This window comes from Halictus rubicundus, chromosome 15 (assembly GCF_050948215.1).
Source record: "Halictus rubicundus isolate RS-2024b chromosome 15, iyHalRubi1_principal, whole genome shotgun sequence".
NCBI lineage: Eukaryota > Metazoa > Arthropoda > Insecta > Hymenoptera > Halictidae > Halictus > Halictus rubicundus.
The window spans coordinates 3,291,844-3,313,481 of record NC_135163.1 but is presented as its reverse complement, the minus strand read 5'-3'; the positions used below and the strand labels follow the sequence as shown (position 1 = coordinate 3,313,481).

The following is a 21,638-nucleotide window of genomic DNA, read 5'->3' as shown; positions in this document are numbered from 1 at the left end:
TCTAAACATAACAATAATGTGTAAAGCATTGCAATGAATTAAAATTCTATGTTTAAAAATTTTTATAAATTATTTATTATATTGCAACTTAAAAGTGAACATTAAAATTTTGTTAAACTCTGCACAATAATATATGTTAATACAATCATCTTGCTATCATATTTTATATGTTACATAAATATATGTATATATACATATATATAATATATAGCGCCACTAGCACTGCGCCGATATATAATATTATATATACATATATGTATAATATATTTTATAAATATATTATATATTATATTATATGTATGTTATATATAACATACATATATATATATATATGTATATGTAGAATTATGAAATTTTAACTATTGATACCGAATTATGAAATAGAACACGAACAATATAATGTACAGTATATTGACAATCTTGTGTATTTAATACATAGTGCTAGTAAAAATATTGTTAACTAAAACCTTGATTTCTTGTTTTTGTATTCAATTATTTCAAATGGTGTTAGCTAATACTCTAAGAAAATTACTTGATTACACCTATCTACTTCATTTATCTTTGTACACCAGTAATATAGACCTATTAAAGGTACAATAGTATTGTGGATCATTAAAAAATGTCTGAAAATATTTTCCAATGAAAATAATATAGAATACATACAATAAAATACAGATCCAATTATCGTAATATTATTGCGCATGCTCAAATATATGTCTGAAGCATTGTAAAGATTAATTTCATGATCGCTCATTACCACTCAGGCAAAAAATAAATGTGATGTTTCATTTTTCTTGCAAATAATTCATTATGGTATACGAAAAATCTAAGTATTATACAAGATTATAATGTTAATAATTGGCTCTAATATGAAATAAAAAAGTCAAAAGAAATATTAAGATTAAAGACAAATAAACTAACCTGATAATTTTATAAATCATCAAATAAATTGAGTTTCGTTTGATAATATTATGTTCTCCTATCAATAAATTACTAAAGTAATGAGCCAAATAAAATACAAAAAGTATTTAATAATATTGAGCGAAAAAATTTGTCTTCAATTCTATATGTCAACACGGGGGTGGGCTAGATGTTGGTGCAGTATCAACAGTTTGTGCAGATGATGATGCTACTGACGGTGACTTATTCTCAGTAGTTAACCTTCTTCGTTTAGCAAACATAAATTGCTCCATTAATTCATGATGAGCTTCTAGCCGTTCAATACAATGTAGACATGCTGTTTTTGGTAATGGGTCATTCATGTTTACCTGTATGACAAAGGGCAAAATTTTATGTTTTTTAACGAAATATAAGTGAAATTATTAATATCATTGTAATGTAATATATAACACAACATTTTTCTTTCAAGAAATAATGCTTTTGTTTAAATGTAGAAAAGCAATTTACAATGTCAAGATTACAGTAGTATGGACAAATTTTGTTTTAATAAATTAATTTAGTGTTAATATTATGGTTTGCTAGTACGATGTAAAAAATATTATCATTGTAATAGAGTTTATTACTACCAAACACCACTGTCAAGTGGTAAATCATTATTTACAGTCATTACACAAGATATAAATTAAAAGAGCAGCAAATGCAACTTGAACATGATGAAATTTTTAACCAGTCATGAATAGTTTGAGAATGAACAGTTAATTAAAAATAATATTGACAAGAGCGATACTGATATACATAAATGCAAACAATAAGTTTACCGTAATTGGAAGATAAGCATTTATTTTCTCAGCGAGCTTCATTCTTTCACCCTCTTCACCGTATATGTGGATCACGAAACGGTTCATCTTACTACAAAGTCTGCATATAAATCCCGTGATCACAGCTTTATCTGTGCTACCCATTTTGATTATTTCCTTAAGGTTATTGTTTTTAGTATGGCACTAATCGACACCCTGTGATCTAACACACACGTCAATAACTTCTACCGTAAGTTACTGCTCTATGAAATCTCGCAAGATGTTATGCTTCCTTCAAGATTAAGTTTGTTTATCATAGTCTGTACAACTGGCGCTACTAGCACTGGGTTTCACTACTCTCGTCAGGACCGTACATACATATATATTTTCCCGATAGTATAGTACATATATGTATTATACAAATAGTATTGTTCTATCGCATTTACAATATGTTCAAATTATTACATTTACAATTGAAAGTTAGCAATTACCACTCCTTGAAATTTTTTAGATAAAAAATTGTAATGATAATGTACAAGGCAATATATATATATATAGTTGAAGTTTTAGAAAGTTTGGTATCAATATATTTTTTAAATTTAATAAAGAGTCTGATGCCCTTTTTAAGTAACATATATCTAATTTACTGAATATATATAACTTGGATAAACAAAATATAACATTTTATTTTATAATTAAATACATACCTACGCTGTTAAAGCTATTATTAAAACAATTAAAATAAAAAATGATTACTAATAAATATTTGGTTGATCTTTGCTTTCATTTAATATTGTACTTATAATAATATGGTTATTTCATTAACTACAATAAATAATATACATGTATATATGCATATATACATATCGTGATAATTTATAATATGATTTTGAATTTTCACGAATCATTTCTAACATTTCAAATTGAAATTATATATATATCTGTTTTTAAATAGGACACCTCTTATGTTTTCTATATTTCTATTACATATACATATATATATATATATACATATGAGACTGTACATTATTTTATTACGTTTATAAAAAATGAATATTGTTTTTGTATCAGTATAAAAATTAGCGTTTTTGTATACTTTTTAAATTACAAAAACAGGAAATAATTATTTGTTTATATTACATACAAAGTCTTATTGCCTGTATCTTATTATTTTTTAAAGAGCTCCCACAAATATTTAAAATTCCATATTATTTCGATAAAATATGGCGACGATCAGCTGTCTCCTGTCATAATGACATTCATATTGATAAACAGGAGATTATGGATTTTCGTAACATTATTTGAATAAGTATGATTGTGCTTTGAGATAACTTGATTAAAATTTTCTTTACTATCCTACTTTTTTTTATATGGATGTAAAAGAATTTTTCGCGATGAATAGGTATTCGCTGTTGCTCATCTGAAGTAAGCAGCAAGTGAACGCAGCTGCGTAAAAAAGCAATATGGTGACTAACGAATTAATCAACTGTTGAGGATAATCAAGAATACAAATGTTTAATAATATTACCAACTTTTGGGATGGATGGTGGTGAAGTTGAGTGATGAACTTGACGTGATTAAAAGCCTTTTGAAGGCTAAAGAAAGGAAACATGTGCGATGTGTGTGTTGACTTTCACGACCTTCTGCTCTCCTGTAAGCAAAATGTATACAATATCTTTCATGTTAACCTATTATACTCTGCTGCATGTTGCGGACTTATACATTCACGTCGTCAATTAGTTCTTTAGTATAAACAATCTAAGGACAACACATTCTATAAAGGAACATTTAATCTATTTCATACATTTCTCAATAAAGTTTCGTTCGTAACATTAGAATGTATAACCTTACTGCTTATGGATAGTCTTATGGCTTGTTGGATTAATTGATACACGAAAATGTATTTGAGGGTCTAATTATTCAAGATTCAGCATTATCTCGTTCATTTTGTTTTTACCGAAAACGTCGTAAATAATATTAAAATTGTACGACATGCTAAAACAATCAGTTACATACATTGGAATATTATATGTAGAGAATAGTGCAAAAGAAATAATACTTAAATCTTTTATTAGTTAAAATGATAATAAAAGTTGAACAATTATTTAGCCATTATTTATATTGCTTGTTTATAAATATATTTTCGTTTTTATAAATAATTTACATTTAGATGATGAAAGATCAACAAAAGAACAAGATGGATTGGCTACTCTATGTATCTCGGATGTGGACACAACATTGCATTATGTTAATCAATGGGTACAAAGGTCTGGTTCCATTCCCATTGTTTAAACGAATTATGAATTTCTATAAACATTTATTTGCAATATTTCATACGGTGCATGAACTTGAAAGATTTTTTTAGTCTTAAATGTTTTAGGCAATGTATGTGCTGTTATCGAGAAATAAAAAATTTTGATCGTTTTATACGATTAACACAAAGTGTTGTGTTGTGCACATTACAACAATTGCAAATTATACAACATAATGGGCAGGAAACAGATGCTGAAAGAGCATCACCTAAACATGAAAAAGAGGAAGAAGAAGAAGAAAAAACTGACGAGGGAAAGGCGGAAGACTCAGATTTTGCACAAACAGAAATAAAACAAAATTGGTCTCAACAGGATAGAGAAAAATTGTTCCATCTGCTTTCAAAGATATTTTTATTAAATTTTCCTCTTTATATTGCAATGAAACATGGTGGTGCAATTAATCCTTTAGCTCCAATAAAAGTAACTATTATGTATTCATCATTTATTCAGATACCTGAAGATTGTTTCTATTAGAAAGTTGCATAATATTCTTTTATTCTTTTTAAAGGATGAAGGTGGATATTGTGAGCCTCATGATCCAGAAGTACCAGCTCCTTTAATACGAGCAGTTTCTATATTTTGCCATCAAGGTGGCTTTAATCTAATGTCAGCTTGTTTCGATATGGAAACTACATTACCAGTTAGTCTTGCACATTCTATGGTTGCAGTAATTTGTAATTTGAAACTTTGGTTGAACTATGGTAGCGTCATTCAGCTCTTTATACCGTTACGCAGCCGTGTTATGAAATATATGTGTCGTTTAGGAGACAAAGAATTACGCACACCTGCAGTTAGAACAATGGCTGGTAAATCTTCAAATTTACTATAGGTATTTTAATGCGTGCCCCATGCTTTTTAATGATAAATTTATAATTTTTGCGAATGTAGATTTCATGTGGAGTGCCGTGAAAGATCCCATTGATGCTGTTTTACCAAGTTTTGATCGGGATGGATTGGATCTAGCGTTTAAATACTTTACTAGTACAACTTTAACCATGAGACTAGCGGGAATAGCTCAGATAAATGCTCATATCACAGCATTCAATGAACTTTGTAACAGCGAAACTATCGCTGAAGTGGAGCAAGTGGGTCACGCATTGGCAGCTTGGTTGACAGAAAACAACATAATAGTTCACATATTTGGACCAAATTTGCACGTAGAAGTTATTAAACAGAGTCACATTGTACTAAGTTTTTTGGCTATGGAGGGTAGAATAGCATCATCAGATATGGATACCATGTGGCAAGCTGCACAATTAAAACACTGCGGACGTCCAGTATATGATTTGTTGGCACCCTTAGTGAAACACTTGGCTCCGACTCCAGTTCTACATTTGTATTCTTTGTTAGGAAAACTAGAACCAAAGGACCACACAGAACAAAGCTTATTCCTGGCATCTGCTTTGATTAAATTTATTTGGACAGCAGGTGGTTCAGGTTATCCAAGGGGTTTAACTATCAAAAATAGAGAAATTTTAAGAGGAACTAGTGGTGTCGGTGGTAGTAGTACCAGCGATGCCAGTGGTATGGATGGAAGCAGTCCAGATGAGGATGAAGAACCAAGTCCTGCTCCATCTGAAGGGCCTTCGCCAAGGAAACAAGCAAGAGGTGATAGCAGCGATGGAGAAGGTATGCCTCGTACAAAAAGTGCACTTCTTTTTCTGTAAATAGAAAAAGTGTGCGAGAACCCGAAAATTCTCGGGAATCTCGATGTATTCGAGAATTTCGAAATCTTCGGATTCTCGCACAACTGTAGTAAATAAATCTAAAGTTAAATATACATATTTGTAGGTCCTTTCAAAGCAAAAAGTATGGGCACAACAGTTGTACAGGCCAGCTTAAATGAAGCAGAAGGTTCAGCATTAGAAAAGTCTGAGTGTAATGCGGAGTCAATGAAAGATTCTGTATGTGCTATACAGGATGACATAAAAGAAAAACAGAGCGGCTCGGATGCAGAAGCAGACACAGAAAAGTCGAACGCAGAAGAAACAATTGCAATTGAAAAGAAAAAGAGAAAAGTGTTGAGAAAAAGGAAGAAACCACAGAAACGTTCTTTAGTTGCCGTGGATAAAACGTTTGAAGATATTGTTAGTCAAGAAAATGGCATGAAAACTAAAGATTTAATGATCGATATAAAAAGTAGAACTGAGGACAGCTTAAATAGTTCTTTAGACACAAGTGGATTAGTTTCTTTTGATGATCATGATCCAAAAAGCGTTGACGCATTGGATCGCGTGAAACAACAAGCAATGGGATTAGATCCCAGCGATCAACAAGTTCCAACTACAGCAGCATTATTAAGAAGAGCAAATAAAAATAAATATATGTCGCTAGTAGGTCATAACGTAGACCGGGCCCCAGACTCTGCAGATACTTCGCATGATGAAGATGATAGTGACGTAGCCGGAGTACTTGCTGCGGCAGATGGTCCTAGCGCTGTTATATCTGAACTTGCAGGTTTGGTACATGCGACAGGACCAACGTTTTTGCCTTCCGGTTTAGATGAAATGTTATCAGACGAAGAAGGATCTTATAGCAGTAGAATATCAAATAAAAGTGAGAAAAATATGGCAGACTTCGACGGAGAAGAAAGCGGTTGCGAAGAAGAATTAGCACAACTGGCGGCGCGTCATCTAACGGCTATACAAATGCAAGCTTACCATCCACACCATTCTCATCCAACAATGACGATTAGACGATCTGTTTGTCGTCCTCCACAAGTAAGAAGTGTTCGTCAGACTGTTACACGCGTTAGTTCTCAATTCAACTTGGATAACGTATGCAAATCTGGAAATACATTGTTATGGGATCTTTTACAAGATGAAAAAATTGGTCAGTTAGGGGAAGGTTTAGCTTTAGAAGCTGAGAAAGCATTATGCAATCTTCTTTGTTTTAACGTCGACCGACTTATACCTATGAAATTTATAGAAGGTTGTTTAGAAAATCTATCAACTAACCGTTCAGTAGTTGTGTCTCTAAGGTTGTTACCGAAATTACTTGCCAGTTTCCAACAATTTGGCGCAATGGACGCACACACGATAACGACATGGGCGGATCGTGAACGTGGAATGATGAAATACTTTTTCAACAACCTAAAAACTTACACCAGCACGGGTCCAAAAAACAGTCTGTATTCTCATCAAACAGAAATACAAGTGAGACTACAATTTCTATCCTCAATTTTCTCGCCTTTGGGTTCACCTGACTGTTTTCGCCTAAATCTTGAGCAAGTTGACATTCTGTGGCAATGTTTGTCACAAGATCCAACGTGTGCAGATGAACTCTTCAGTTGGTTACTCAGTCAAGCAAAGTCAACAGAACAACATGCCCTTGGAATGGACACACTTAAACATCTATGCATGCGTAAACTACCAAGTTTACCACCTGAAACTATTAGCATGATGGGTCTCAGCCTTTTTCAGCAATTGTGCAATCTAGCTCGCTTGGCTGCTGCACACTTAGACAGACCTTTAAGGGACGTAGATTCGGTTGGCATGGATTTCTTGTGGAGAATAGCATTGAAAGCTAAAAGTACAGACGTTAGTATGGCAGCTATACAATATTTAAACGGTTACTATATGTCCAGACAATTAACGCAAGAAGCAGAGTTCGTCTCGCAATGTATGACCCATCTTGCTGCAGCTAGCGCTGATTTGGAAACAAATGAAGAAGCTAGTTTACGTTGCATACAGCGAGCTTTGTTATTGCTGAGAACACATTTAGAAGCTTTCCGAAAACGGTACGCATACCATTTACGACGCTGGGTATTAGAAGGTAGAGGTGCAGGTAGTCACGTAGCCATGAACACTTCCGAAAAGGGCCAACAGCTAAGGATATTCGTACAACCAGCTGGAATTCCGGAGAAAACGAGCTTCACACTTTTCAGTACTGATTATGTTGCTGATTTAAGAGCAGAAGTTGCTAAATGGTGGGATGATACGCAAAATACTCAAGAAAGGTCTTCGTCTTCTACGAATACAAATCAGAGTAATGGATCAGTATTAGGATCTTTGCTTACCGATGGGCCGATTAGAATGATCACACAGGGTCAGGAATTAACAATTGATTTTGACGAAAAGACATTACAGGAAATGGGTTTTAAAGATGGTCAACTAGTGTTCATTTCTCCCGGTGCTGGTCGTGGTAACGGTACAGGCAGATGTAACAAACGAGACATGGATTCACCATCTCTTTTACCACCTCCTCCTCGAGAGTCTTTGCCAACATTATTGCTACTACGACCACAATATTTTGAACAATTGTTCACATTGATGAGGACTTTGAGCGCTATGAAAACAGTGGTAAAAGGTGGGCAGGAAATTCCTCATACAAAAGCCCAAGTACTTTCAAGAAGAGTTTGGGACACATTGACTTTACTACCAACAAGTCCTACCTTATTGAGAGGTTTCCAAAAGTTGGGAGAAACTACTCTACCGGAATTGCTCGATCCTGCTAGCCCCCAAAAGTTGATGTACTCTTTATATATAGTAGAGTCTTTAAGTAGGCGTAGTACGACAAGTCAACCTTCCACTGTGAATTCTTCGTCTTCTTCTTCTGCAGCTACCCATGAGGGAGGAGGTGATGCAGATGATAATCACGAAGACAAAGAAAAAGATGTTATTTGGTCTACACTGTTTGTTCAACACGGTGGTTTGAGACATTTGTTCGATATTTTCATGTCAGGGTGTTTGGAACAGGGAGATGGTAGCGAGTGGCAGCAGGATTGTCTCGCTAGTTTACTAAAACAGTTATGTCACTTGGGTGTTATTAAGGAAGAAAAGAAACGGAGTAAAGCTGATAAATTGCTTGTACCTAAACTAAGCGAAGCAATGCTATCGATGATGAACGTGGATGCTGTTATGGCTCGAATAACGAGTATATTAAACGAAGCATCTTTGCCTCGAGATCCAAATCACTATAAGACAGGTCTCTTCGGTAGATCACAAGTTATACATTATACTATGGCTCTATTAGTTTGTTGGGTACATAGTGACGACACAGTTAGACAATATCTTTTTTCATCGGGAGATCCTTTTGGGAAAACATGGTTACGAAGATTAGTTTTGGAAGATCCTGAACCAGCAGTGAGAAGGGAAGTCTGTACGGCTTTATATAGACTGTGCTTGGGTACTACAGGTTCTGAGGACGACAATTCCGATATCGCTAGTTTAATTGTACCAATGTTGAATACATTATTAGAACATCTTGTGATAGCGGAAGCAATGCAGCCTTCACATAGGAAACCAGACCTACCATTACACTTGCATCCAGTGTTGGATGATGGAAAAGAACCGTATGGACCTGCTTGCAGAGACTACTTCTGGCTAGTTTGTCGATTAGTCGATTCTTTACCAGAAGAAGCAATCAAAGAAGGAACAGATGATTCGAATACTACGATAGATCTTGAGGCACTGGCAATACGGGTAATTGACTCTGTCTTAAATAGAGAACATCTTGAAACTCGCCACAACACTATAGAAGATGATGGTTTAGTAGGATTATTAAATCTTACTTGTAATATAATGACGCACAACCCATCTTGTAAACAAGGAAAAATTGGACAAAATTTATTGCACGAAGTGTTCGACTTTCTATTCGCATTGCCAAATCCGCGATTAAAACATGTACCGAAGTGTAAAAGTCAAGTTTCTAGGTCAGCAGCATTTGACCTATTAGTCGAGCTTGTAAAATCGGCACCCGACAATTATAGAATCCTTCATGAAAAACTATTGGCTCAGCATAAACCTGGTCCTCATTCTCCATACCCATGGGACTATTGGCCACACGAAGATGGACGTTCAGATTGTGGATACGTGGGTCTAACAAACTTAGGTGCAACTTGCTACATGGCTAGCTGCATGCAGCATTTGTATATGATGCCGCAAGCACGCGTCTCCATATTAGGCGCTGATTGTAATAGAGCAAATAAGCATCAACTCACGTTAAGGGAATTACAAAGAATGTTTGCTTATCTTTTAGAGTCTGAACGAAAAGCATACAACCCTCGAAGTTTCTGTAGAGTATACACCATGAATCACGAGCCCCTTAACACTGGCGAACAAAAGGATATGGCTGAATTCTTTATAGACCTTGTATCTAAGTTAGAAGAGATGACAGCGGATCTAAAAAATTTGGTTAAAACATTATTTTGCGGTGTAATATCTAATAACGTTGTATCATTAGACTGTGAACATGTAAGCAGAACTCTGGAAGAGTTTTACACTGTTCGCTGCCAAGTAGCCGACATGAGAAATCTTTATGAAAGCTTAGATGAAGTCACAGTTAAAGATACTTTGGAAGGAGACAATATGTATACATGCTCTCAATGCGGTAAAAAAGCTAGAGCAGAAAAGCGAGCATGTTTTAAAAAATTACCACACATATTATGCTTTAATACTATGAGATATACTTTTAATATGGGAACCATGTTGAAGGAGAAAGTAAATACGCACTTTAGTTTTCCATTGAGGCTAGACATGTCCGGGTATGTTGAGAAGAAACTGATGCCCCAACATTATCAGGAGGAAAAGAAAGCCTCGGAAAAGAAAAAATCCGAAGGCGATCAAACGAAGCTGGATAATAACGACGACGAAGACGAAAAAGAATACTATCAGTATGATTTAATCGGTGTAACTGTCCATACGGGTACTGCCGATGGCGGACATTATTACAGTTTCATTAGAGACCGCACGTGTCCTAACAAAGATAAATGGTTTTTATTTAATGATGCCGAAGTTAAACCGTTTGATCCAAATCAAATAGCAGCAGAATGTTTTGGTGGTGAGATGACAAGTAAAACGTATGATTCAGTTACAGATAAGTTCATGGATTTCAGTTTCGAGAAAACAAACTCTGCCTATATGCTTTTTTACGAATGGTGTGCTGATCCTGGTGATCAAGTGAAAGAAGAAGAAGCTACCGTTTCTAGTCCAAATGGACGACAACCCTCATCATTGGTTCAAAAGAACACTAATAAATTACCACCGCTAGAGTTAAATAAAGAACTTGAAGATTGGATATGGCAGGATAATATGCACTTTTTACAAGATAAAAATATATTCGAGCATACTTACTTCACATTCATGTGGCAAATATGTGGATACATACCACAAACGTTGCTCTCCGTTCAACCTGATATAACAGAAATGTCAGCCGATTTATCAACATCATTCTTCATGGAAACCTTTATTCACGCTAAGGAAAAACCGACTATGGTACAATGGGTAGAGCTGTTGACTAAACAATTTAACAGTTCTGCTGGTGCATGCGCTAGATTTCTCGAAAGAATGGCTAACGACTCGTGGTGGCCAATTCAAATTCTAGTCAAATGCCCAAATCAAATGGTAAGACAAATGTTCCAAAGGCTATGCATCCATGTGATACAACGATTGCGCGCTACTCAAGCACCTTTGTATCTTCTCTGCGACGAGGAAAATGACGTTAATACTGTCGGTACTCGATCATGCGTAACAAGATTCGTCAGAATGCTTCTGTCTCTCATGGAACACGCGAAACAACATTTGAAACACCTTACGGAGTACTTTAGTTTTTTATATGAATTCAGCAAAATGGGCGAAGAAGAAACGCTCTTTCTAATCAGAGTGCAAGCCATTTCAACTATGGTAAATTTTTATCTTGGTCACAAGACACATGAATTTGTGGATGCGGTTAGCGAAGAAGAAGAAGAAGAAGAGATTGTTGCTATGCCAACAGAAAAGTTGAGACCTGCTTCCTTAGATAAAATGATCACATTGATAGCAACATTGGTTGAACGTAGTAGAGGACCTGATCACAGGCTAGCTTTGTCTCCGGCAGACCTCAGTGCTGTTGCTGGAGGTAAAGGATTTCCATTTCTGTACCAACAAACGCGAGACGTCATTAATCTGAATCAGACAAGAAACTTAATTCAGTCTTTGTGTCGTTGGAATGACAGATTAGCTATACACATTGTAACAATGATATTTCAAGCTATAACTAAACATACAGATGTGTGCCAACCATTCTTTAAACTTCTAACGCTATTGACAGAGAGTTCAGGACCTAGCGGTTTACCTTGTATGACTCAACTGATTTTGGGTAGAGTATGGGAAGCAGCCAGGGTTGCACCGCACGGAGCATTGGAGTGGTTAGCTTTGGCTGTCACAAGAAGCAAACTTGCGCATGCCTGGGTGCTACAAGGATTGGATACATGGTTGCAACATTTCTTATTGGAACATTCGAATCAAAGAGTTCGTTCAGCGGCTGCTTTTCTCCTTGTATCTTTAGTTCCCTCGACCCACTTTAGGCAAGGCTATCGCAGTGCTCATCGACTAGGTTTAGGTTGCAATACGTCTAGAGAACTGCAACTATCACCGGAAGCTACTCTAATATTGCATCAAATATATACAGCACTTTTGAGATTGCTACAACCAGCAAGACATTATATCGATATACAGACCCATGGTACAATGAAACTCACTGCCTACTTTGCATTGCTCACCTATTGCGTTGTTTCCAAGACGGAAAAATTGATGGTAAGTGTAGCAGAATGTATTACAACAGACTTATATCACTATAAATTATTTACTTCTAGTTTGGACAATATTTGAATGACTTATGGACACTGTTTCACCCGAAACTTTCTGAGCCTAGCATTCCAGTGCATCACAATAAGCAAGCTGTATTATTATTTTGGTATCATGTCTGTTCGGACTGTCCAGAAAATGTTGCTCTTATACTTCATAATCCACATATAACTAAAAATATTGCATTTAATTATATCTTGTAAGTTCAAGTTTCTTTCACATGTAAATGATACTTATGTAATTTTCTAACACACATACATATTGTAGGGCCGATCATGAGGATCAAGATGTAGTATTATTTAACAGAGTAATGCTGCCTGCTTATTATGGTTTGTTACGACTTTGCTGCCAACAATCACGCACCTTTACAAGACAATTAGCTGCACATCAGAATATTCAATGGGCGTTCAAGAATATTACACCACACCCTACTCAATACTCAACCGTAAGATTGTGTTACTAATGATATTTACATCTGCTGATTAATCTGTTACACAATAATATTCAGTCAGACTTGTAATGAATATTTCAAATCGAATTTTAGTAAATACGAATACCATCTTTTTGTATAATGAAGGTATAATGTGCAATTGTGTAACGAAGGTATAATTTTTTGTCCTCCAGAAAATTATTAAAATGAAAAGTAAGTTTAATAAGGATAGATTGGAAGAAATCGTATGGCAAGGGATTAAAGTGCTAGTTATAATTTATAATAGGAATATCATTTTGTTTTTCGTTATAGGCTGTAGACGAACTGTTCAAATTGATGCAGTTATTAGTAGCCAGACATCCGGATCAAACAGAGCAAGAAGAATCTGAAATCGCATCATTCAGGAGAGGAACATTATCTTCGTACTTACAAGGACTAGACGGACGATCGTGTTGGGCCACACTCATTTCTGCATTCCGGTATCGTATTTAATCAATTCTTTTATTAACATAGTTCAATAATATTAATCATATAACATAGTTCTATATTATATATAACATAGCATAACATAATTCAATAACATTAATCTATACATATACATGACATTTACATATTTCTACTGTAATCGTTTCATGTTATTATTAATATTATTTGAAGGTCATTGGCTTTTTTTTAGTACAGTATCATGCACTTTTATCTTTATGTTGTACTTGATGTCAAGACGAATTATTAAATTATTCGAGACCCACTTTGTATTAATACATTCATATTTATGTTTTACAGTATTCTAATCGAAACAGATGACGACCGCTTATACGTTGTGTACAATGGAGGATTAAGTATGGCTCTGGAAGCTTTTCACATGTTGCATATTATGTATCATGAAGCAACAGCGTGTCATGTAGCTGGAGATCTAGCTGAATTAATAGCAATTATCGTTGAACTGGTACGATGCATCAGAACTGCTAGAGAAGGACCCGACGCAAGAAATATATTAGCTAATTGTAAAGAATGGCCAGATATTCTTCGCAAATTGGCAACATTGTTGAACACGTACAATCCTCCGGACATGAGAAACCTTGCTATAGATCTTTTGAAGGAGCTTGTCATGCTTGTGCCTGCGGAGGCTATATTAATTTTAGCACCGTTGCTTTCACATTGCCACGCAGCTCTTCAAGAGTCCCACGCCGCTGTTCCACCTGGTCCATATCTTCCAAGAAGATCTACTCCTCCAGGCAAAATGCCTACTCGACCTGCCAGGCCAATGGTTCAAATGGCAGTGCCGCATTCTCAACTGGAAGCGTCGAAAGGAGTGGACCCGGAATACGACAGCGCGTTGCTAGAGTTTTATTTACCATATCACGAACTTATTGATGTGATGTGTAGATTGGCAATCAATAATGATTGTATGACGGACACGTTAGTTAACTTAAGTGCTATGTTAGGATTCGAAGGTGGGTATTACCAGTTCTTGAGAAAGGGTATAGCTGGATACAAGGGTTCAATATCACATAATATACCTACAGAAAAGTAAAGAAAAATCGATTTTTTATTTTTTATTTAACCTTGTTCACCCCATAACTGTCCTTGTGGTAGGGGTACCGACTTGAAACTTGCCACACAGGGTTTTCTTTGGTGGTTCTATCGAATGTGTCTATCCTATCTGGCTACACCCTTCGTAGAATGAGTAAGGTGTGCAAAAACCCCAAAATGTCGGGTACCCGATAGTCAGGACGGATCGATTCGTCTCGACATTTTCGGGTTGTTCCACACCTCTAAGAATGAGTCATCGCATGTCGAATCGGTCACGTTTGCGGTCGGAGTCGAATTTTATTCAATATGTTGGTTTCGATTATTTTTTCGATTTAAAAAGTGGTCTATTTGAAGATTCTATTAGAATCATTAGTCAAGAGTAGTTCATTCTATTTAATTACTGATCGTAAAGAGTGCTCGATTCGGTCCAATAACTTAATCACGTTCTAATGAAATGATTGAATTACAGGTGTTCCATTACACTTAGCGTTGTTTCCTCGACTGTGGTTAGACGTCCATGCTGCTACACACATAGACAGAAAGCATATTGCGTCTCTTCTCTGCTCTTCTTACACAGTAGACTATGTGGATGCTGTATTACTGGATGAGAGATCATCGTTAGGTGTACCGGCAATACATGCCTTTTTGAAAACCTTCTTTCCTAAACTTGCTAACCATGTGTTAACCGAACAAACTTGTCTACTTATTGACAACTTAGTTAGTTCTATGGTGGCAATGGTTGAAGCAGTAGACATTCAAGCATCTGCTCATAGATTAACCGGGGACTTAAGAGCACTGGCTTTAGTCTACAGTAGCAGTTCGAGATTGAAACCACCGGCTACCTTATTGCCAGCTGTAGAGACTCTGTTAACTCGAACCAGAGCCATTAAAGTGAAAGAATCGAACCAGCAGGAAATAGAAGCGCCCTCAAAGAAACGGAAGTTCACTGTTAACGAAGACGGTGAGACCACGGATAAGGAATTGCATCTACCAATTAAAGAACTTAACGAACAGAAAAATGTTTCTAACATAGATACTGAAGAAAAGGACAAAACAGAAGGGAACGATGTGACTTCGTCTGAATCAGGAGATGACAAGACTATATCGAAACACAAGAGCAACAGTCAAGTAGAAAATATTCCAACAAGCGTCAGTACCACATCTCCGAGTTTATTTGACACAGTGACAGCCAATAATTGCGCGAGTCAATTGAGATGTTCGTTGACCAACGTCTCTTGGCTTGAAATGCTGGAGAAGACCATTGTCGATCTACAGATGATTGTGCAATTGCAAACAAAGAGCAACTAATTCTGTAAACGTTTCTGAATGGTGCTTTAACATAGAAGCATACAATACAGGACTAACAATAAGTTCACGTATAACCATTACCGTTCTTCAAAAATTATCGAACGAAAACTGAGTTCTACGTCTTCTGGATTTAGAAGAACAAATTTTTAGTGTGTTTGTGTTCTATAAAAATGAGATAAATATGTTTCTACGTATGGATTGAATGCGATTTATTTTCCAAATGTAGGTGTTTAAGATACCTTTATGGACATAAATTATATCAGCCATGAAAAAAATGGAGGTAAAAGCAGATCATAAATCAGGACTGAAGATTTCTCAGTTTATGTAGTAAATGTTCGTTAGTGCTGTGAGATCACCTATCTCTTGGCAATATTTGACGTATGCTATTCAAGTGTACGGTAACATAAGCCGCACAGTATTCGTTAACAGGAATTGCAGAAGCTTTGAGATAGTTTTTAGGAGATACAATTAGCTTTGATAAAACTGTAATCGTTTCATATATGCTTGTCTCGATTAGCGAAGGGTATCACAGGGTTCTTTAAAATTTCCACAGTAAAGTATAAGTCTTAATATTTTCTCGATATTATCGCAGCCAATTACAAACACTACATTGACTTGTCGTTGTATCATACTTTCAATAATTCTTTTAAATATATTTTCTAAACGAGTTTTTTATCGCTTAAATCATAGCAAACGCCTTTCCAATTGATTTACGTGTTATACCTTTATGTCTTTATTTATTTTTCTTCTAAATAAGTCGCCCAAAAGATCCTAATAAATTTACTTTTGGTACAACGAATATGTAAGTATATCTCGTTGTGTATATTTTCGAACAGACTGTCTATGGTTTGTATAACAATCGCGATCGTTGAAATTATGTCCCGCATACAGTATTGTGAATCAAAGAATCTATTTTGTATTACAAATTATTTTTTTTCGTAAAAACAACATTTCAACTTTCGTTTTCATTAAAATGATCCGAATATTCTTTACGTCGTAGTTAACGAACTGCAATTTTTAATTACAACGATTACAAGAAAGAAATTAGTGTTCATAGCATTAGCATACTACTCCCTCGCTCTTTTTTGTACAACAATTAAAAATAAAGACATCTCACATCACAAATGAACAGTTGTGAAATTTTTTAAGAGTTCATCGAACAATCTGGGAATCATATGAAAACAGAAAAATATATTCATAGAACAACAAAAACGATACGAAACTGAAAACATATCCATTCAGATCCAGACAGTTTTACTAGTAGCAGAAAAATTTATACTTGTTGTATTTTGTTCTTTGTTTTTTTACTAACTTCATTTTATAAACGAATAACTTCGCCGCTATTTTTGACACTATGTTTGAGGAGACGTCGATATAATTAAGCTTTAAATGCTGACCCGTTTAATAACACTTTATTCATAATACAGATACGTGCTAGAATCTGAGTCAGCCTAGCTGCTCGGTGATACAGTGTTTCGTAATGAATTCATATTTCGAGGAATTTATTGCCCTAATTAAAAAATGAAAATCAATTATATACTACTTTGTATTTCTCTAGGTGCATTGGTTTGATGCATCCCGTCAAATGAATTCATTCGAGCACATTCTGACCTAACTGAATAAGTTTCTCGAAATGTTAAACTCTGTAATAGTAGTCGAAAAACTGTTTCACCCAGTTCTACGACCTAGTACGTTGTTCAAGGAAAGATATATAATTTATTGTATACGCTTGTATACGTGAATGTATGCACATAACGCGAATGTACTAGCCCAGACGCACGTTCTCGTCAGAGTTGAGCTTATTGTCAGATAATGGCACTAAAGTATGATATCTCGTCCACATTGAGATTCATAAATTACTATGTGTGTTTGCAGTTTCGATACAATAGTGGAACGACGAATGTGTGCAACGCGAGATTAGCGAATATTGTGAACTAAGATTGTACGGTTACACCTGTGCGAGATATTTGTTTCTTCGACATGTTAACGTTACTTAATTACCTGAGAAGGGGAGGACACAAGTTGGAATGAATACTTAAAAGTATTAAAAAACTACAGAACACAGTCAAAACATTTTACTCGTTTAAAGTTATTTAAAAATTAGAAAAATAACTTTGTAACAGCGTGTTTTCAAATGTCACAAATTTTATTCGCGGTTCTTTGTTCTAAAGAACATAGTCAAGGACATTGAGAAAACGTACAATAAAAGACTGTTGCCTCCCCTTGCAAGATAACCATGTCTCAAGCAATATTTTGAGTGGTTTGACTTTAACAATATTATGTCGTATAATATGAAATGTCAAATTTGTAATCATTTGCAGTATAGGTTTTTTCGTATTACCTTGAAGTTTATACAATTTTTCATCAGTTACTATTATTGGCTTTGTCAGCTTCTGAAAGTTTATAATTTTGTAAAAATTGTATACAATGGCATTCTCTGAAGAAATTTTTATCTGAGTTTTTTTTTATGCAAAGTTACAACTCAGACATAATGTGACCCATGTCGTTCTCATCAATACCAACAGTGCATTAATTGGGCCGTACCTTATGTCGAAGTTTGAATTTACAGAAAAAAATCGATCTTACGTCATTGATTGACACCATTATATAAAATTTTTTCAAAAAGTATAGATATCTAAAAACTGCGAAAAACATTAATGATAATTGATGAAGAATTATATAAAGTTTAGGGTAGTACGATATAAAGATAGAAACGACAAACGATCATTTGAGCGATAAAGTTGAGAATTAATAGAAATTTAACGTTTCATATTACACGGTCTAATAACTACGAATTCTGCGAACGGCTTCTAACGACTGCTGTTACGATAACTATCATAACGTAAATATGGCAAGTACGAAATGAAAGGAAAAATGTTGACAAGAACATTGACTTTAAGTTTTCTCGCGTAGACAATTCGTTCGAGTGCGTTAAATAGTGTATTCATTATGAAGCTCGTTCTCTCGGTGTCTTAACATCATTCATTAGTGAATATTATGAAAGCGAAACGAAACATGTTCTACAGTGAACAAGATTCTACAGTGAACAAAGTTAAATATTACGTAACATGCTTGATCGATATCGCGACATATTTCAAAACTGTATTTCTAACATTCGACGTAATATATATATAATTGTGATGGAAATACTGTGATTAGCAATCTTAGGTCTATTTCTGCTAATTTGCAAAACTAAATATACGGACATGACGAATGTATCCGTACACGCACATACAATTACAATGAATTTTTCACGGAATCAAGTATTTTTAACCGTTACGTGTCAATGACGATCTATTGAGTTCAATAAAATCAGAAGTATATATGTAATAGTGATCGAAAGTTCAAAAATAAGTTTTAATAAACAAGGGAAAAATGGAAGGGAGAGTGTGCGAGGAGACGTAATATGATCATAATAAAGATACATACATACATGCGAGATGAGCATTTACATTTTACTTTTAATTATTGAAAATGAACAAAATGTCTTTGTCTCATACAACACGTTTCGATAATCTCCATATTTATAAATAAAAAAAAAACGAAATAATACACGTGATAGGACGCTTGTGCTTTCGAAATAATGAAATTCGGAGGTGGTTAAGACTGTATAAAAACATTATGGGCGTACTATAATACTTTTGTCATTTTATCAGCCTTCCGAAAATATCGGAATCTACTTCGCCAGATTTGTATCTCCAGTATGTGTTTACATTTATGTATTCGTTTATATACTTAAGGTGTATAGTTTTTGATCGATGATAAATAAACTCTTTTCATTTTAAAATTCCATACGTCATCGTAATACTTTCTTTTTTAAATTCCGGATACTCTGATCTGATCAGTTTATAAACAAAGGGATTAATGATTTTTAAAAGTATAGGTAGTATATTTAAAGTATACAATTTTGAACAGTTTGATCAATGAAAATACTATATCTACATGATGAAATTGGAAACAGATTCAAATTAATCACGCCACAGACGAAGTATAGAAGTAAACCAATCACCCTATGTATTTTTTTGTGTCACGTCCGCGGGGCTCTAGAGCCCCCTTACCATTTCTGTGTCACATCCTACTGTATCGGTCGGAACTATTATTGTGGAACTAATATCACAGACGAGATGTAGGAGCAGGCCAGTCCAACAACCTTATACTGTTTCGTGTCGCACGATGTGAATTACCGACTCTACCCAAATAAAACAACCAACTGGTGAACTAGATCACAGCACACAACATAACTCATGAATCGGGAATATTAGTGAGAATCGAGTATTTTGTATACTCCCAATAATCATGTATAAAGGTTACTTTGACATGCTCAAGACATGTTTTAAGAGTTACTCTGCATCTCGAATACTATTAGACATTATTTATTAAAAACATTAGGTGGTAAGATAGCCCAGGGGGGTACTCGACAGCATCATTGGCAAGAGGAATTCTTATAATCGTTAAACAAACAGAGATAATAAATGTATCAGTGTTGAATAAATTAAAGCGTGCGAATATTCATGGATTAAAAGTTGTTCTGTATTTCGAGTTCTATAATTTATTTTTACTAAATAATTAGATGGCAAGATGGTCAAGGGAATGCTTGTTGATATCATTACCAAAAGAAATTGTTATAAACATTAAACAGCCAGAAATAACAAATTTATCAACAATTACTATCATGGCGATCGAGATCTACCGAAATTAATTGGGGTGGGAGAGTTGCGCACCGCGAAACTGATCTCGACGGTCGCGCTCAGTCAGTCAGTCGAGGTGCGCACTCAGAAGGGAGCGGAAGTGCTGCGGGACCAGAAGGCCGAAGGACTTTGGAGCTGCCCTGGCCCACCCTGACCACCCCGGTCCACTCTTGCCTACCTTCCAGTTGACCAGGGATCCTCCAAAGTTGCACTGGACATATCACTGGCCGTCCTTGGTCTACCTTTAGCTACCTTAAGTTCCTGCGGGCATCTTTCGCGTTCAGTAGTTTTCAGGCCAGGAAAGAAGGCTGCCAGTAATCTTCGGGTAGAAAGTATCAAATCAATCTTCAGAAAGAGAAGAAATACTCGTCAACACTGCACATGGTACCAGCTACAATCACCTGTACGCTACCACTTGAACTGCATACGAGACGGCCCATACCATTCTACATTTTAATTCGGTTTTGTTCTATTTTGTATTGTACACGTTTACATTGTAGTTTATTTAGTGAAAAATAAAGAATATTAGTTACAACAGTCAATGTGTTCTTCTTTCTCCACCTTGGACATGAATATTCCACATTAGAATTAAATTAAGTTTTCGAAAACTTCGGGAAAAGCAAAATTTTTGAAATTGGCGCGAAAATTTCGTGCCACCTCTTTTGCTATCATGTTTTCCTAGTAGAAATCTGAAAATTGCGAAAAATTTTCGAAAATTCCGAAAAATCGAACGTTGTATTAGGAGAACATAATATCGAAGGAGGTATCCGAATTTCAGTAGTACAGGTCAACGTCAAGTCAGACGCTCGAAAAATGTGGAAATTTCAGTAGTACAAGTCAACGACAAGCCAGACGGTATCGAAAATTTTCCGAAATTTTTCGAAAATTTGAACTTTTGTATTAGGAGAACATGATATCGAAGGAGGTATCCGAATTTCAGTAGTACAAGTCAACGTCAAGCCAGATGCTCGAAATTTTCTGAATTTCAGTAGTGCGAATCAACGACAAGCCAGACGGTCGAAATTTTCGCGAAAATTTTCGAAAAATCGAACTTTGTATTAGGAGAACATGATATCGAAGGAGGTATCCAGATTTCAGTAGTACAA

At 35.2% G+C, this 21,638-nt stretch overlaps 2 protein-coding genes across 2 annotated transcripts; one reads left to right on the top strand and one right to left on the bottom strand.

The window, feature by feature from the left end:
• Window positions 1-399: 399 nt before the first annotated feature.
• Window positions 400-2,046, bottom strand: LOC143361653 (uncharacterized). Its single transcript, XM_076801225.1, has 2 exons — window positions 1,719-2,046; window positions 400-1,268 (listed from the first exon to the last, which is right to left on the bottom strand). The coding sequence occupies exons 1-2, from the start codon at window positions 1,860-1,862 to the stop codon at window positions 1,071-1,073; spliced, it is 342 nt and encodes a 113-aa protein (XP_076657340.1). The 5' UTR covers window positions 1,863-2,046; the 3' UTR covers window positions 400-1,070.
• A 1,037-nt stretch (window positions 2,047-3,083) lies between these two features.
• Window positions 3,084-19,638, top strand: Puf (ubiquitinyl hydrolase 1 puf). Its single transcript, XM_076801217.1, has 12 exons — window positions 3,084-3,350; window positions 3,868-3,964; window positions 4,078-4,429; window positions 4,518-4,815; window positions 4,898-5,638; window positions 5,801-11,845; window positions 12,038-12,522; window positions 12,582-12,772; window positions 12,841-13,018; window positions 13,316-13,482; window positions 13,787-14,457; window positions 15,006-19,638. The coding sequence occupies exons 1-12, from the start codon at window positions 3,308-3,310 to the stop codon at window positions 15,842-15,844; spliced, it is 10,107 nt and encodes a 3,368-aa protein (XP_076657332.1). The 5' UTR covers window positions 3,084-3,307; the 3' UTR covers window positions 15,845-19,638.
• The last annotated feature ends 2,000 nt before the right edge of the window (window positions 19,639-21,638 follow it).